Below are 18,293 nucleotides of genomic sequence, written 5' to 3'. Positions count from 1 at the left end.
TTTCCACCCCCTTGCCATACTAGTTTAAACCCTCCTGAACCATTCGAGCAAACCTTCCACCCAGGACATTGGTCCCCTTCCAGTTCAGATGCAACCCGTCCTTCTTGTACAGGTCCCACCTTCCCCAGAAGGCTTCCCAGTTATCTACATATCTGAAGCCCTCCCTCCTACACCAGCTGCGCAGCCTCGTGTTAAACTGCGCCCACTCCCTGTTCCTCACCTCGTTATCTCGTGGCACCGGTACTAAACCCGAGAACACTACGCTGTTCGTCCTGCTCTGCAGCTTCCACCCTACCTCCCTGAAATCACTTTTTATATCCTCGATCCTTTTCCTGGCTATATCATTGGTGCCAATATGTAATACGATTTCTGGCTGTTCGCCCTCCCCTTTCAGAATCTTAAACACCTGACGTCCCGGACCCTGGCACCAGGGAGGCAACATACCTTCTGGGAATCCCAGTCCTGACCACAAAATCTCCTGTCAATTCTCCTAACAATCGAGTCTCCTACCACTAGCGACAACCACCTCTGACACTGACACCCTGATTCTTACCTGCTGCTGGTTTTCATTCTGAGAGTGCAGTCTTGCCTGGATACACTCTCGCGTCTCCTGAAACGCCTGCCTCTGGGACACCTCTGCTGGGTAGTGGGTGCAGACCCCAACAATGTTGGTGCAGGAGAAGATCATCACATTGCAGACCAGCTGAAAGAGGAGAGATTTGACAGGTTCAGAGCAGGTAACCTTGATAACTCATTGCATATAGATCACCACATCCAAAACAGTGTAGGTCAACAAAACAGCAGACATAAACGTTCACTGGTTTTGAAAATTGTTCGATCCTATTTTTCCTAATGTGATACTGTTGCCTCATTTTCGTTCTCCCTCTCTACTCCTCCAGTTTTAATTCTTCCCCATCAATGATCACATCCTGCTCCCACGTGTAATACACACTCGGTTATCTGAGATGTCAGTCTACAATTTTGAATCTTCAGCACAACACCCAACAAGGGTGCAGTCATTAGGAATTTATCACAGAGTTTAACATTGGCTATCCAATGCCCGCACAATGCGTATTCATATAGTCACTTTAATGTGATAGACATCTCCCAAAACACTTTGCAGAGATGTCTATTAACAAACAAGAATGAAAATTTTAACTTAAAGCTTTTGGATAGGAACATTAATGATTAAACAAATGCTTAGATTAGATTCCCTACAGTCTGGAAAAGGCCATTTGGCCCAACAAGTCCACACCAACCCCCTGAAGAGTAACCCACCCAGACCCATTTCCCCCTGACTAATGAACCAAACAGTATGGACAATTTAGCATGGTCAATTCATCTGAACTGCACATCTTTGGACTGTGGGAGGAAACCCACGCAGACACGGGGAGAATGTGCAAACTCCACACAGACAGTCGCCTGAGGCTGGAATCGAACCTGAGTCCCTGGCGCTGTGAGGCAGCAGTTATTGGTCAGAATATTGAGTACAGGAGTTAGGAGGTCATGTTGCGGCTGTACAGAACATTGGTTAGGTCACTGTTAGAATATTGCGTGCAATTCTGGTCTCCTTCCTATCGGAAAGATGTTGTGAAACTTGAAAGGGTCCAAAAGATTTACAAGGGTTGCCAGGGTTGGAGGATTTGAGCAATAGGGAGAGGCTGAACAGGCTGGGGCTGTTTTCCTTGGAGTGTCAGAGGCTGAGGGGTGACCTTATAGAGGTTTACAAAATTATGAGGGGATGGATAGGATAAATAGACAAAGTCTTTTCCCTGGGGTCGGGGAGTGCAGAACTAGAGGGCATAGATTTAGGGTGAGAAGGGAAAGATATTAAAGAGACCTAAGGGGCAACCTTTTCATGCAGATGGTGGTACGTGTATGGAATGAACTGCCAGAGGATGTGGTGGAGGCTGGTACAATTGCAACATTTAAGAGGCATTTGGATGGGTATATGAATAGGAAGGGTTTGGAGGGATAGGGGCTGGGTGCTGGCAGGTGGGACTAGATTGGGTTGGGATATCTGGTTGGCATGGACAGGTTAGACCGAAGGGTCTGTTTCCATGCTGTACATCTCTATGACTCTATGACTCTATGCTAGCCATGATGCCACCCTTCGAGAATCAAGGTGCGAAGTCAGCCATTGCAATAGTCAAGTCTGGAGCAAACATCAGCATTGGGTAAAGGCTTGTGGCAGAATGCAGACCAGGGATGTTATGGATATGGGATTAGACATTGTCAGCATTGGAGATGTGTAGGATTGGATGATCATTTCAGGGTCAAATAGGGCAACAATGTGGATTCAGACTTACGGGTCAATAAATGGGAACTTTTACTGACCTATGTGAGTGCAACTCAAAGAATCCTCAGCCAAATTAAATGCCAGTAACATTCCCCCAAAACCCATCACACCCACCAACTGGGCACAGATTGGAGATGCTATTGGGTTATCTAGAAGGGCAGCACCAGTAAACTGGATAAGCAGCTTTGCAGGTGTGTATTGGGATCAAGTCACCAGGTGCTCAAGAATATGGTTTAAACCCAAACCTTATGACTCAGAGTTTACAGCACCATGAATGAGCTACACTCACTTCTTCTTCTTCTTTCGTGGAGATTAAAAGTTTGGCTACTGTTGGGCCAATGTAAGTGCTATAAGACTATAAGGCTTGGTGCAGAAATAGGCCATTCAACCAACTGACTCAAACACACTTTCCTGCCTTTTCCCCATAAGCTTTGAGTCCCTCACTGATCAAAAGTCTGTCTGTCTCTGCCTTGAACATACTTAACAACACAGCCTTGACAGCCCTCTGAGGTAAAGAGTTCCACAGATTCACGTGCCCTCTGAGTTCCCCCTTACTCTGAGACTCTGCCCTCTGCTTCCAGACTCTCCTGCAAGGAGACAGTCTAGGACCTTGCTGCACTTACGCTGTCAAGTCCCCTAAGAATCATAGAGTCATAGAGATATACTGCATGGAAACAGACCCTTCAGTCCAACCCGTCCATGCCGACCAGATAAGGTCACCTCTCACTCTTCTAAATTCCAACAAGTACAGGCCAACCTACTCAATCTCTCCTTATAAAAAAGTTCCTCCGTACTTGGTATCTGGACTGTCTCCAATACCAAGGTATCTTTCCTTCGATGAGGGGCCCAAAACTGTTCACAGTATTCCCTATTTGTCCTCCAGTTGAAATATCTCTGATTTTTGAAACCTAATGGGGCAATATTTTGTTGCACCAGGAATCTAGTACCCCAGAGATCTGAACTAATAATCCAGATTTATGTGTTCAAATCGTACCACAGCAGTCTGGGAATTTAAACTTAAATGGGGAGGTAGTGATGTAGTGGTAAGACAATGTGCTCTATCTGCCCTCTTAAATTGTTAGGAAACTACTCAATTGTAAGGCAACTACAATTGACATAGATTGCAACATTTCAAGAAGGCACTCATCACTATCATCTCTAAGGGAATTAAATGATGGTCTTGCCAGCATAGTTCACATCCTGTGAATGCATCGTGAGACAGAATTTGAGAACATTGAAAAAATATTCACAAAATAGGTTCCAGGAATGAGAAACATGAGTGCAACATGGCTCAGTGGTTTGCACTGCTGCCTCACAGTGCCAGGGACCCACGTTTGATTCCTCCCTCGGGCAACTGTCTGTGTGGAGTTTGCACATTTTCCCCGTATCTGTGTGGGTTGCCTATGGGTGTTCCAGATTTCTCCCACAGTCCAAACATGTGCAGGAACGGTGCATTGGCCATGCTAAATTGCCCATAGTGTCCAGCGATGTGCAGGCTAGTTGGATTAGCCATGGGAAATGCAGAGTTACAGGGATAGGATACAGAGTGGGATCTGGGTGGAGTCCTGTTCAGAGGGTCGGTGCCTAATTGATGGACCGAATGGACTGGTTCCCCACTACAGGGATTCTGTGATTCAGTTACAAAAATAGTTTGATGAAGTTTTGTTTGGTGAAAACTGACAGGGGATTTTGATGGAGGCATTCAAAATCATGAGGGGCCTGGCCAAAGTAGATGGGGAGAAACTGTTCTCCCTCATGAAAGGATCAAGAACTTGAAGTACTTGGTTAAAGAACCAAGAGAGACATGAGGAAGGTTCGCACTGTCCCCACAACTTGTCCTACCTGCCTATCTACCTTCTCACCTATCCACTCCACCCTCCTCTCTGACCTATCACCCTCATCCCCACCCCATTCACCTATTGTACTCTATGCTACTTTCTCCCCAACCCCACCCTCCTCTCATTTATCTCTCCACTCTGCAGGCACTTTGCCTCTATTCCTGATGAAGGGCTTCTGCCCAAAATATCGATTTTCCTGCTCCTCAGATGCTGCCTGAGCTGTTGTGCTTTTCCAGCACCACTCTAATCTAGAATCTGGTTTCCAGCATCTGCAGTCCCTGTTTTTACCATGAGGAAGGTTCGTGTCTGGAATGCACTGTCTGAGAGTGTGATGGAGGCAGATTCAATCCCCGATTCAAGAGGGGATTGGGTGGTCACGTGAAAAGGAAGGATGAATAGGATTATGGGGAGCAGATGGGAGAATGACAAAGTGAAATGCTCAGACAGCAGGGGTGGACATGATGGGTCAAATGGCCTCCATCAGCGTTGTAACAATTCTATGATTCTGTGAATTAAAAGCAAACTAAAAAACTTCTCATTTTGCGCTGCAAGAATCCAATGATTCGGTGAGTTAAAAACAAACTAATGACATCTCCCGTTTTTTAGTCTGCCCCTGAACCCATTGGGTGAGAGATTATTGAAATCTGAAACTTGACCAACACAGAGCAACGAACACAGTATCTCTTCAATTAATGAGATTTGAGGATGGGAAATGAATAGAGGAAGACGGGTGAATTAAGGAGGATGAATTGAAGATAGTTTTGGATTAAAAATCCGAATGAAGAGAAATGAAGAGGAAAAAAAGGGCAGAAATCGAGAGCAAATACACTTCTTTTAAAAATGATTTGGAGATGCTGGTGTTGGACTATAGACAATAGACAATAGGTGCAGGAGTAGGCCATTCAGCCCTTCGAGCCTGCACAGCCATTCAATATGATCATGGCTGATCATTCCTAATCAGTATCCTGTTCCTGCCTTATCTCCATAACCCTTGATTCCACTATCTTTGAGAGCTCTATCCAACTCTTTCTTAAATGAATCCAGAGAGTGGGCCTCCACTGCCCTCTGGGGCAGAGCATTCCACACAGCCACCACTCTCTGGGTGAAGAAGTTTCTCCTGAGCTCTATCCTAAATGGTCTATCCCGTATTTTTAAGCTGTGTCCTCTGGTTCGGCACTCACCCATCAGTGGAAATATGTTTCTTTCTGCCAGAGTGTCCAATCCTTTCATAATCTTATACGTCTCAATCAGATCCCCTCTCAATCTTCGAAATTCAAGGGTATACAAGCCCAGTCGCTTCAGTCTTTCAGTGTAAGACTGGGGTGGACAAAGTTAAAAATCACACAACACCAGGTTATAGTCCAACAGTTTTATATGGAAGCACTAGTTTTCGGAGCTCAGCTCCTTCATCAGGTGGTTGTGGAGAATAATCTTATACTCCATAACCACCTGAAGAAGGAACAGTGCTCCAAAAGCTAGTGCTTCCAAATATACCTGTTGGACTATAACCTGGTGTTGTGTAATTTTTAACTTTCTTTTAAAAAGAGTACTTAAAGTTATTTGTAAGGTGACAAAGTGAGACTCCACACTTTCTGCACCAGTCGGTCGACTGATAATGAGAAACACTGACCATAGCATCAAGAAGGATACGTATCCTTTTAATTTCTGCAGTATGTTTAGTTCATATTAACCACATACAAACCAGAAAAGGCAGAAGGTTAGTCATGATCTTATGAAAGGATGGAGCAGGATTGAAGGGCCAAATGGCCTATTCCTACTCTTCCTTCTCATATAGTTATGTTTCAGTGTTCATACGATTCAATGGAAATTAATGGCGAGACAGACACAGGAATGCCATTTCCACAAAGCCAACAGTGGAAGGATGGCAATTTTATGGTTAACCGAGTTTCACCAATGAACTACTCTGAGGCAGTAGCTCCTATGTTATTCACACATATATGATGAACAGCAAAATTAGCTCCATCATACATTTTACAGCATAGACCCAGCCCATTCCTTTATCCTGTCAGCAAAAAAAGACAGTTTTAGCCCAAAGCCTTAGTCAGCAACAGCGCCTTAAAAACTCCTTCGATTACAACAGAAAGTAAAACTCAGATGTTCATTAAATCCACCTTCACCACATAGAATTGAAAATGTCTCACTCACAGAGTGAGTTCACAGAACTTTGCATTAATTCTTTGTGTACCATTACCAGCTACAAGGAATTCAAGTCAACAATACGATAGCCAGCAAAAATAGTAAATTTTTTTGTCATAATGACATTCCAGGATTAATCTCCTGCAAAGGTAACATTTCCCATAGAACTTCTGTTAAATTCTAGGAAATTTCTAATGGGAATTCTCTGAATGTGTTGCCATTACTTTGGTGGGAGATCAGATTGAATGGCAGAACAGGTTTGAGAGGCTGAATGGCCTCATCCTGTATCTGGAAATTATTGAGAAATAGCGTGAACACTATTTAAGCCATTATCGACAAACTTACAATCAATCAGTCAGGAGATTCCCAATGCAGCTCCAACGGGTGCTCAAGAAAAATTGCACCCTTGTTATTCCAAAGTACACATTGCTATTGACTTATACCTATTGTCCAATTAACATCCATCCATCCATTCACCAGTTTAGGACAGATATTCACTCCTTCCTTTCTAACTCAATCTGAATACAGGGCCCAGGAATCTCATCAGAAGATGATGATCAGGAGTAGCCTGCTCTAATTGGTAATTAGAGCTTTCCCTGGCTGTGCCTCTCTGGATTGATGAACCCCATTACATGCTTCAAGTGTTCCCAACACTGACAATACAAAGAATTTCACAGCTAAAGCCTGCCATGGTCTTCTAAAACATCCCAATTTTCAGCCACTTGCATCCTCTTCCCTTCACATAAGAATGGAAAGCTCTTTCATGTGAATGCGCAGCCAACCTGTTTACTTGATGCAAAATTGACACGAAAGCATTGAGGGATAGTCGGTTTCCGATGCTCCCCCAGTTACAGAGAAACAATAAAGATGCAACTTGTTCATTTGTATGCGGAGGTGTGCTTTCCCAACCAAGTCTTTTTCAAGATACCTTTCTGTTGGCACCTCTTAAGCTTTTTATTTGTGAGACCAAAGGTGACAGAGATCATCCTAAACTTTTAACGAAAGGCATGAACTTCATTGGGGTCTGCTGGACTAAAGTATCCCCTTTGCTACAGAAAGGGAATAATACTTAGATCTTTAGAAGAAGCTGTCTTCCTGACTGATGCATGAAACACTCAAGATTATAAATATAAAACACACCCATTTCATTATTAACACTTTATAACGCCATAATAACTGAAGAACAATATTGACAAGACAACTAATAGGGTAGCAATCTGTGAATTTAATGTGAAGGTAATGAGTTACATATAAACATTGCTAAAATGAGACACAAATTTGAAGCTATTTATCTTGCACTCATCAGGACAGCAATGCAAGAAATTAAACTTAGAAAAGGTGCAGAAATTTCTTCAGCACTGGTGGATGGTACTGTTTGGTTGGACCATGGAGATTCAGCAGGAATTATTAAATGTCAACGTTAGCTGATTTAATTTAGTCCAGGCATGTAAACTCTGAATGCTCAAGGTGTTGCCATGGTAAGTGCAGCACGGACTGGCAGCTCTCCATAACACTTCCCTCAATTTAAAGGATGCAATATATGGACAAATTCCTATTGCCTAGAAAGAAATACACAGTAACAAGACAGTGAGTGTAATTGACAGTGATTGCATAAATCCTTTTAAAAACGGGTGGCCACGAGTGTTTAAGTTATTTGATCCTTTCTTCTCTAGCTCTCCGATTCTGCTCAAACACAAATAATGCTGGAGAAACTCAGCAGGTCTGGCAGCATCTGCGGAGAGAGAAGCAGAGTTAATGTTTTGAGTCTGGGATGACTCTTCCTCAGAACTGCTCAGTACCGTTCTGCTAATCCTCCTTAAGGCCATGCGACAACAACTTTTTTTACACGGCACTTTTAACATGGCTTCATGGACATGAACACCAAGCAACATTTGAGTCACACAAAGAGATCCTGGAAAATCTGACTGAAGTCTTGCCCAAAGAAATAGATTTTAAGAGGCATTGTGAAAAAACAAAGATGGGTATAGACGCAGACAGGTTCTAACAAGAGTGGGGGGATGGGCTAGTGGGCTGACATTACACAATTGTTGGGAGATGACAGCAATCATATATCAAGACAATTCTACCTTGGGCGATCATTAGCAATGCAAATATATAGCACCTATATATGCAAACTTCCTTTTTGTTCTTATTGTCCTCAGTCTTTTCAGCAACCTTCAGCTTTGTTCAATTTTCAGAAATCCCTCCCTAATGGCGTTGTGGGTCAGGTGGACTGTAAGAAGGCAGCTCACCATCACCTTCTCAAGAGGCAATCAGGGGCAGGCAATACAGCCAGTTCTGATATAACGCAATAGTTCCGTTCTTGTGCCATCCCAAGTTGTAAGAAAATCGCACAATAACCAGGCCATTGAAACTAATGAAGCTAGAGTTGCGCTATAGCCAATACAGGTAAGGAAAGTTCGCATTCTACAAATAACGGCCTAAATTCTTTAATCACGTTAAAGCCAACTTGTGTTCAGGAAATACGCATTATAGCGAAACCAACTGTAAACGTTGGCAAGCCAGCAATGCCCAAATCCCACAAATGGAATTTTATTTTTTTAAAAGTTGCAAATTCAGGAAATCTGTGTTCAGTCAATTTTAGAATTACATAGTTAGCCTCAGCCTAGAACAGCATCAGAGTTCAGAGTTACAATTTCCAGGCTTTGGTGTCCCATGACATCTCAAGACCTCATATTCCATTTCAAGCGTATCTTCGACTTACCCAGTGTTTAGTTAAAAAAAAATGATCTTAGGACCATAAAAAGACAATATTCACTTAGTATTCCAGCCACTAAAATATCACATCTGGGGAGAATATTGGCATTAACATGGTGGAAATACTATAAATAAAAAAATCAGTTCACGTGAAATCCATATTAATAGCATGATGCAACAAATGTCTGAAAATAAACACAAACCTCTGGCAAGATCATAACTCAAGGATACACACTGCCTTGAACTCAGCAGTTTTCTTAGAGCATTATTACTTCTTAATTTCAAGATTTGATGTCAATATTGTTCATTATGTTTCAACTGAAAGGGAGATTAAGACAGTGTTAAGTAATTAAAATAATGGAAGTATCTTTAACAAACGCAGGAAATACTCCGAAGTTCTGGTAACTTCTATGAAAAGAAGAAACAGACTCAGATTTCAGATCATTGGCCCTTTGTCAGTTATATGCCTCAGTACTTTCAGATGGAATCAATGGTCAGTAAAGCCAAAGTATATTTCCTTAGAGACAAAAAAAACTGCAGATGCTGGAATCCAAGGTAGACAAGCCAGAGGCTGGAAGACACAGCAAGCCAGGCAGCATCAGAGGTGTCTTCAAGCACATTTCCTAGCAGATGTTATTCTGCTCTCTGGCCTGGGTTTACCGAAGCCATTTGTAGTAAACCAGATGAAACTAGGTAATGCAATACAACTTGACAACAACTCTGGCAGTGTTCAACTCTGCGATGGCTCAGTACTATGCCAACACCAAAGCAATGACCAAGGAAACTGCATTTTGTAGTAGAGAACTTGAGTACTGCTAAATAAAAGACATATTGTTGAACCTTTTCATCTTGCACTCATCAGACATTTCACAAGAATTCAAAAATAAATGAGGAACCAAGGTTTTCCCTCACGTTGGTATATTTTGTGATTGTCCTGATGAATGAAAGGCAAAATATCTTTAACAACACCTTTTTTTACTCAGGATAAATATGTATTACTACCTTCATTGGGTAGTTGCTGAAAGGGTGGTTCCCTGTGTCGGACAGACTAGGACTAGGATTAAAAATAATGGGTTTCCCGTTTAAGACAAGATGATGAGAATTATTTTCTCTCAGAGGCTCGTGAGCCTGTGAAATTTGTTTTCTTTGGAGAGAAACAGAGGCAGGGCCTTTGAATATTTTTAAGGAAGAGTTAGACAGATTCTTGACTGAGAAGGCAGTCAAAGAGTGCAGAGGCCACAATCGGACTACCCACAATCTTATCCAAATGACGAACAGGTTTGAGGGGCTGAATAGCTTCCTCCTGCCCTTATTCATATGCTCGTCCATTAGTATAATGGTTTGACAGAACAAGTAGTTTGAAATGTAATAGTTATTGATCCCACTGCTGTTTTATGTAATCAATATGTTTGTTTACATAACAATAAGCACACCCTTCAAATTTATTTACTGTCACAATGCAATTGGAGATATTAATGACAGAATTACAGGACAAATCATTGATTCAACCACACTTACAGTATATAGTATTGTTCTTGTATTGATATTGTCCAGTACTGAATTGTCAAAGTACATAAAGGATATTACTGTCACTGTAAGGATGCAGAATCGCCAAGGGAATGAAGAGAAAACAAAAAAAATCTAAAGCACCGCAGATGCTGGAAATCAGAAACAAAATCTGAAATTACTGGAAAAACTCAGTAGGTCTGGCAGCATCTGTGGAGAGAAAGCAAAGTTAATGTTTCGGGTCCAGTGAAGAGGTTGGATTATGAGGATGCAACCAGGAGCTTGGTGGGAAAGCATTTCAGAGGCTATTTGAATGCAGTTTCAAGGATTCAAGCATCATGACCTCAGGACTCCGGAACTCAATTCCTCTACCAATAAAAGCCAGTATTATGAGGATGCAACCAGGAGCTTGGTGGGAAAGCATTTCAGAGGCTATTTGAATGCAGTTTCAAGGATTCAAAAAAGGAACAGATAATGTTAGGCCAGGACAAAGCATTTCATATTGTCCAGAACCATGAAGTCAGACAGATACAAACTGCACTTAAACGGATGAATTCAAAACTGATATGTAGAAACAATACTTTGACGAGCAAGTGGCCAATCTCTGGAATAAGTTCCCCAGGGAAATAGTGAAGCAATTGGTGTTGATGTATTGAATTACAAATCAGATAACTTCTTTCAGAAAAATAACGTTTTGGGATGTAATTTATGAGGAACTTCATAGAATCCCTACAGCGTGGAAACAGGCCATTTGACCCAACAAGTCCACACCAACCCTCTGAAGAATATCCCACGCAGACCCATTCCCCTTCCCTATTGCTCTACATTTACCCCTGACTAATGCACCTCACCTACACATCCCTGAACACTATGGGCAATAGGATTAGATTCCCAGACTAGATTCCCCACAGTGCAGAAACATGCCATTTGGCCCAACAAGTCCGCACCAACCCTCCAAAGAGTAACCCACCCAGACCCATTTCCCTCTGACTAATGCACCTAACACTATGGGCAATTTAGCATGGCCAATTCACCTGACCTGCACATCTTTGGATTGTGGGAGGAAACCAGAGTAAACCCATGCAGACATGGGGAGAATGTGTAAACTCCACACAGACAGTCGCCCGATGCTGGAATCGAACCCAGATCCCTGGCGCTGTGAGGCAACAGTGCTAACCAATGAGCCCCCTAATTTGGGACAGAACATATGATGAATGTCATGTGCTTGAGAAGAAAAATATGGCTTTATGCCCATGGTTCCCAAAGCTATCCAGCATTTGATGCTCCATTAGATTCTGTTATAGATTCACTGATAAAGATCATACCAATTAATCAATATCTCTTATTGATATTTGCTTGTAGTACAGAACTTAATAGCATTTGGGAAAAAAACTGTACTCACCAGGTCAGACACAAGAATATTAAAGGGAACAACAATTTATTCTGCAGAAGAGAGGATGCTGATTTGTTGGTGACTCAACTCTGATTAGCAAAATACCTTTAGGGGACTTGACAGGGCAGATGTGGAAAGGTTGTTTCCCCTTTTGGAAGTGTGTATGGCTAGTGAGTTTTGAGAAGATTTGTAGCAAAGGTTGAGGTTCTGGAGGTAGGTTTGCTTGCTGAGCTGGAAGGTTCATGTTCAGACATTGCGTCACCATACACCAGCTTCGTCCGGAGGCTCACTGAAGATGTTATCTAGTATGGTGATGAAACGTCTGAACATAAACCTTCCAGCTCAGCGAGCAAACCTACATCCAGAGTGTGTATGACTACAATCTCAGAATAAGATGTTGCTCATTTAAGATTGAGATAAGGAGAACAGGTTAGCCACTAAAGTCCCAGAAGGCTGGTCTCTCAGTAGAGAGAAAGAGACAATTGGTAATGAGTTTAACCTAAGGATCACCACACCTCAAGAACGAGACAAGGTTGAGAAGGCAGGACCTTCATATTGACGTCAGCCAGTACAGGAATTGAACTCATACTTTTGGCGTCACACTGCACCACCATTCAGTCAACTGAGCTAAAAGACTCCCAGCACTACAAACAGTGCTTAAAGCTAAAGGAACAAAGGGTATGGGAGAAAAGCAGAAACAGGGTAATGAGTTGGATGATCAGACATGATCATGGTGTCATAGGGTCATATAGCACAAAAACAAACACTTTGTTTAAACTAGATATAAAAGAGATCTAAGGGGCAACTTTTTCAGTGGAACTTAGGAGATTTAGAGGCAATCTTATGGAAGCATCTAAAAAATGAGGGGTATAGATAGAGTTAATAGTGATTGTCTGCTATGTAGAATGGGGGCACATTTTTAAAGTGAGAGGAGGGAAATTTAAAAAAGAGATGAGGCAATTTTTTTACACAGAGGGTGGTACATGTATGGAATGAGTTGCCAGAGGAAGTGGTGGAGGCTGGTACAATTGCAACATTTAAGAGGCATTTGGATGGGTACATGAATAGGAAGGGTTTAGAGGGATATGGGCTGGGTGCTGGCAGGTGGGACTAGATTGGGTTAGGATATCTGGTCAGCATGGACGGGTTGGACCGAAGGGTCTGTTTCCATGCTGAACATCTCTATGACTCTATGACTTTGATAATATCCTTCCTGTAACTGGGCAACCAGAACTGGACACAGAAGAGGTTGTATCCTGTACAACCTCAACATGATTTCCCAACTCCTATACTCAAAGTACTGAGCAATGAAGGCAAGCCTACTAAACATCTTTCTATCATATTGAACGGCAGAACAGGCTTGAAGGGCTGAGTGGCCTACACTTACTCCAATTTTTCTATTTCTATGAGTTTAGAAGCATGAGGGGCAACCTTGTAGAAACATACAAGATTCTTAGAGCAGAAGTATTGGTGCTTGTGGCAGTAATAATTATGGGTTATTTTAATCTATGTATGTACTGGAAAATCAGATTGGCAATTGTCACCTCAATGAGAAGTTCATGGAATTCCAGCAAGATACAGTATAAAGCTACACATTCTGGAGTGAACCAGAGAACAGGCTGTACTAGACTTGGAACTGGGAAATGGGACAAGTTTAACCTCAGAATAAAGACCACCTCTTAAGTAGCAGTGATCATAATTGAATTGTTCATCCAGGCTGAAAGGGGCAAGAGTGGATTAAGACTAACAGTTTAAACTTTCAAAATAGCAAACCCATGATTATGAAAGCTGAGCTCGCTGAAGTTAGGTTCTGGAAAGTTCCCATTAGACCGGAAAGTAACAAATATCTGTTCAAGAAAGGACAGAAGCAGGAAGTTGTTGGTCAGCTAGCTTGACAACTATCAATAGATTACTTACAGTGTGGAAACAGGCCCTTCGGCCCAACAAGTCCACACCGACCCTCCGAAAAGCAACCCACCCAGACCCATTCCCCTACACCTAACACTACGAGCAATTTAGCATGGCCAATTCACCTGACCTGCACATCTTTGGACTGTGGGAGGAAACCAGAGCAAACCCATGCAGACACGGGGAGAATGTGCAAACGCCACACAGACAGTTGCCCAAGGCAGGAATTGAACCCAGGTCTCTGGTGCTGCGAGGCAGCAGTGCTAACCACTGTGTCACCATATCATGGGGAAGGTGTTAGTATTGATCATTAATGAAGCTTGAGCAGGGCCCTTGGAAAAACTCAGGTAATTGGAGAAGTCAGCATGGTTTTGTGAAAGGGAAAATTAAACAATTTATTAGAACTGCCTGAAGGAATGACATGTTCTGTCATAAATGGGAGGCTGTTAATGTACTGAAACTGGATTTCCAGAAGGCAAGATGCCACATAAGGGTAACTGCAAAACAGGAGGAGATAACATACAAGCATGAATAGAAACGTAGGCCTGCAGAGATCTGTGCAGCGACCCCAACTTATTACAATTTATATCAATGACATGGGTGAAAGCATGGTAGCTAAATGTGCAGTTAATGCAAAGCTACTAGGAAAGCATGTTATGAAGACATAACAAGGATGAAAATTGATACAGATAGATTAGGTGAGTGGACAAAAGTCTGGAAAATGAAGGGCAACATTGGAAAATGTGAAGATGTTCACTTTGGCAGGAAGAATAAAATAGCAGAATATTATTTAAATAGTGAATGACTACAGAATTCTTAAGTTCAGAGAGATCAAGGTGTTTTAGTACATGAGTAACAAAAAATATTATACAGGGTACCATAAGAGACTAAGAAGGCTAATGGAATGCTAACCTTCTGTACAAGAGAAATTGAACATAGGTTGTTGTGTTGCAGTTGTACAGGGTAACAGTAGGATAGGTTAGACTGGGCTGGAGTTTAGAAGAGCTCAGGTGATTTGATTAAAGTTTATTAGATCCTGAGTGGTTTGACAAGATGGAGGTAGTCAAATTGTTTACTCTTGTGGGCAAGTACAGAATTAGGGGACAGTGTTTTAAAATTAGGCTTTGCCCTTTTAGGACCGAGATGCCATTTTTTTTTGTCTCTTGAAGGACTGTGCGGCTTTGGAACTCTCTGCTTTAGAAGGAAGTGAAATCAAGGGTTATCAGGAATAAATGGAAATGTGGAATTTGAAACACAAACAGAGCAGCCATAAACTTATTCAAGGGTTAAAGGATCAAATGGCCTGCTTCTGCTCCTAATTTGTACATTTGTATGGAATCTGACATTTTCAGTATTACTATCAGCTAGGATCATAAGAGTTACCAGCCAAACTGGTACAGAGTAGGAAACAACACTGCAGCCATTTGCAAACTGTAGATCACATTTATTTATGATGGGCAGTTTAGTTTTGGCGCCAATGCAACTGAAAATAAAGATAGATCTTATTTATTGTTGACACCAGAGGGCAGTTGATCTGTGTTCAGGTAAATGATCAATGCCACATCGATTGTAAATAGGATGGGCTGTCATGCAGCTTTGCTGGACCCTGAATGGACTTTAGAGGCACCTGTTTCAGATCTCCTCAAGACATTAGACACATTTTGCAGTTGCATGTCCACATACATACATATATACACTCTCAGACACAGATGTGCACAAACATAGTTACGCAAACCGTTTAAGTGCACAGTACACACAAATACAAATTATATATACATAATGCACATTATACATAGGTACTGAAATGCATAATACTTATAGTTTATGTATACACAAATAGGTACGACAGACTTGACAAGATTGTCAAGGCACACAAGGTCATAGGTCAAGTGTTGGAAAATACAATTAGAATAGTTAGGTGCTTTCTTTTTACCAGCACAGACTTGATGGCCCCAAGGGTCTTTTCTGTGCTGTAGACTCTATGATTCTATGACGTTGATCATTAAACAACAATTAAACTTTTCACTCGCTGTGACCAACTTCAGAAAGATCCATTAACATATCCAGAAGATTCCACAATGTGCATTCTAGCCCACAGCTCAAAACATGATTTAAGTCATTAAGAGACTTCTGTCCACATCTCCCAACGCACGCCCCAACGCCAACAGTAAGAAAGCCAAGTAGAGGAAAGGCCAATTGCTGGGTTTTGTACATACTTAATTATGCTGCAGTGTGTAATACATCTGAGGAAGCGGGACAACATAGACAGAACCCTCAAGGTTTGGTTCCGATGTTATCAACATTAGCTGTGCATTTGCCATGTGTCACAGAACAGATTTAATGATCCTCTACTCACCATTTCCAGCAAGTAGTCACTAATGCCCATCAACCTTTGCCAAGTTTCCCGAAAGTGCAACATCTTTTCGGTTCCAAATGAGTTGCATGTGAAGTCTTGCTTTATCTTTTTCTACGTTGCATTTGACTTGCTGAGCAGCTGACTAAATGAGCCATAAAAATGAGCAAATTGGCTGCTTTGATCGGAGACTTATGAAAGTCTGTACCAAACAGAACCTTTCTTGAGTGAGCTTATCAAGTTCCAAATGCCATTGGGAACATTATCTTAATTTATATTATAATATGGATAAAGTAATGCTCCTTATTCCAAGAAATGCTGTCTCTAAGGGAATGTTGTGGATCATTCCAGGGGTATTGCAGAGTTGTTTAGGAGAATTAACCAGGAAAACCCTGCATGGTTCTCTCAGTCAGCTGACATGTGCTGGGATTAGTTTATCAGAAAACTGACTGGCTGGGTGGATACAGGCTGTTGTTGAAACTTTATTGCTGGAACAGCACAGCAGGTCAGGCAGCATCCAGGGAACAGGAGATTCGACGTTTCGGGCACAGGCCCTTCTTCAGGAATACAGACAGCATCAGCTGGGGGCAATCAGGCCTTTGTGGAGCAGCATTATTGAGCCCGGAATCTTCCCTCATTTGTCACAAGCACACATCTGCTTCCCACTAGGTCCCATTACGATTGGAAGTGGGAAACTGTCCGAATTCCTCCTCCTGCTCCTTAAGTGCCCTCAACCTCACTCAAGAGCAGCCAATAAAATCTAAGCAGAGATGCAGTGGGACAAATGGCCTCCCTCTGTGCCATATGATGCTTTGACTCATTTTCATTTACTGAAGCTGAATAAGCACGAGTGAGAAAGGAATATAAAGTTAGATTGATGGGCCGAAATAAATTAGGGTGAGGGGAGGCCCATGTGCAGTACAGGCTCCAACATTGCGGGTTCAATGGCAAAGTAGTAGTTTCCCTAATTCTGAGCCAGGAGGCCATGTTCACATTTCACCCATTCCTGAGGTGCACAATAACACATCTGAACAGATTGGCTCCAAACCCGGCATCAAATTTGGGCTGAATGTGCCATTTGTCAACTGTGTTTGCTTTGTAATAATGTTTTGCAGCTTGCAGTGTGGTAGTAAGGTTGGGATTCAAATCCATAGTTAAGATTTGATAGGGAGTTTCTTAAATCTGCCTCTTTTTTTTCTGCCTTAGCTGAGTTGCTGGTTTCAAGCACTAGGTTCTGCTGTTACTGGGCAATGTCGGTTATCGAACCCGTGACGGGCAGTGAGAAAGAAAAAGCCATTAATTTAGCAATACCTCGCCAGAACCATGACTGGGGCTGTCTGCTTGATGAAATCATTGCAGCCTGCTGCGTTAATTAGAAAAAAAAATCATCCCTGGTCACGACGTCTGTGATTTAGAGGCATGGCTCACAGGGAGACCTATTGTACACCCTTAACTAGTGAAGCTGAACCGACATCACAAAATAATATGAAAACAAAAACTCCCTTTTCTTAGAGGGGGTCCAGACATGGTGGAGAAGCATCTGGCAAATTCATTTTATTTTCTCTGGGAAGCAAAATATGGAAGAGCTGTGTGTTACTTCCCTGTTTGAATCATCGGGATTTAAGAATGCTGGCTGACACAAACTGACTAGGGAGGCCTATATTTTCACACAGGGAGGCAATTCAGCCCCTACCCACCACCTAGAAACTGAATGAATGAGTCAATGGGGACGAGACCAAACATCAGGTTAGTTAGGCTCATTAAGAAGTCAGAGTCTAGATTAGAGTGACAATAGACAATAGACAATAGGTGCAGGAGTAGGCCATTCTACCCTTCGAGTCTGTACCACCATTCAATATGATCATGGCTGATAACCCTTAATCAGTATCCTGTTCCTGCCTTATCTCCATAACCCTTGATTCCACTATCCTTCAGAGCTCTATCCAACTCTTTCTTAAATGAATCCAGAGACTGGGCCTCCACTGCCCTCTGGGGAAGAGCATTCCACACAGCAACCACTCTCTGGGTGAAGAAGTTTCTCCTCATCCCTGTCCTAAATGGTCTACCCCGTATTTTTAAGCTGTGTCCTCTGGTTCGGCACTCACCCATCAGCAGAAACAT

General features: G+C 42.2%; 1 protein-coding gene across 1 annotated transcript in view; it reads right to left on the bottom strand.

Annotated features, from left to right (window-relative positions):
• The window catches only part of adcy5 (adenylate cyclase 5), a 401,945-nt gene that overhangs the window by 213,752 nt on the left and 169,900 nt on the right, over positions 1 to 18,293 (bottom strand). Inside the window, exon 2 of the mRNA XM_043694258.1 lies at positions 554 to 703. Within this exon, the coding sequence (XP_043550193.1) occupies positions 554 to 703 (150 nt within the window). The remainder of the gene's footprint in view (positions 1 to 553; positions 704 to 18,293) is intronic.

The sequence above is a fragment of the Chiloscyllium plagiosum genome, chromosome 7 (assembly GCF_004010195.1).
Source record: "Chiloscyllium plagiosum isolate BGI_BamShark_2017 chromosome 7, ASM401019v2, whole genome shotgun sequence".
Lineage (NCBI taxonomy): Eukaryota > Metazoa > Chordata > Chondrichthyes > Orectolobiformes > Hemiscylliidae > Chiloscyllium > Chiloscyllium plagiosum.
The sequence above is the reverse complement of the archived record's forward strand: the minus strand, read 5'-3'. Positions and strand labels throughout refer to the sequence as shown.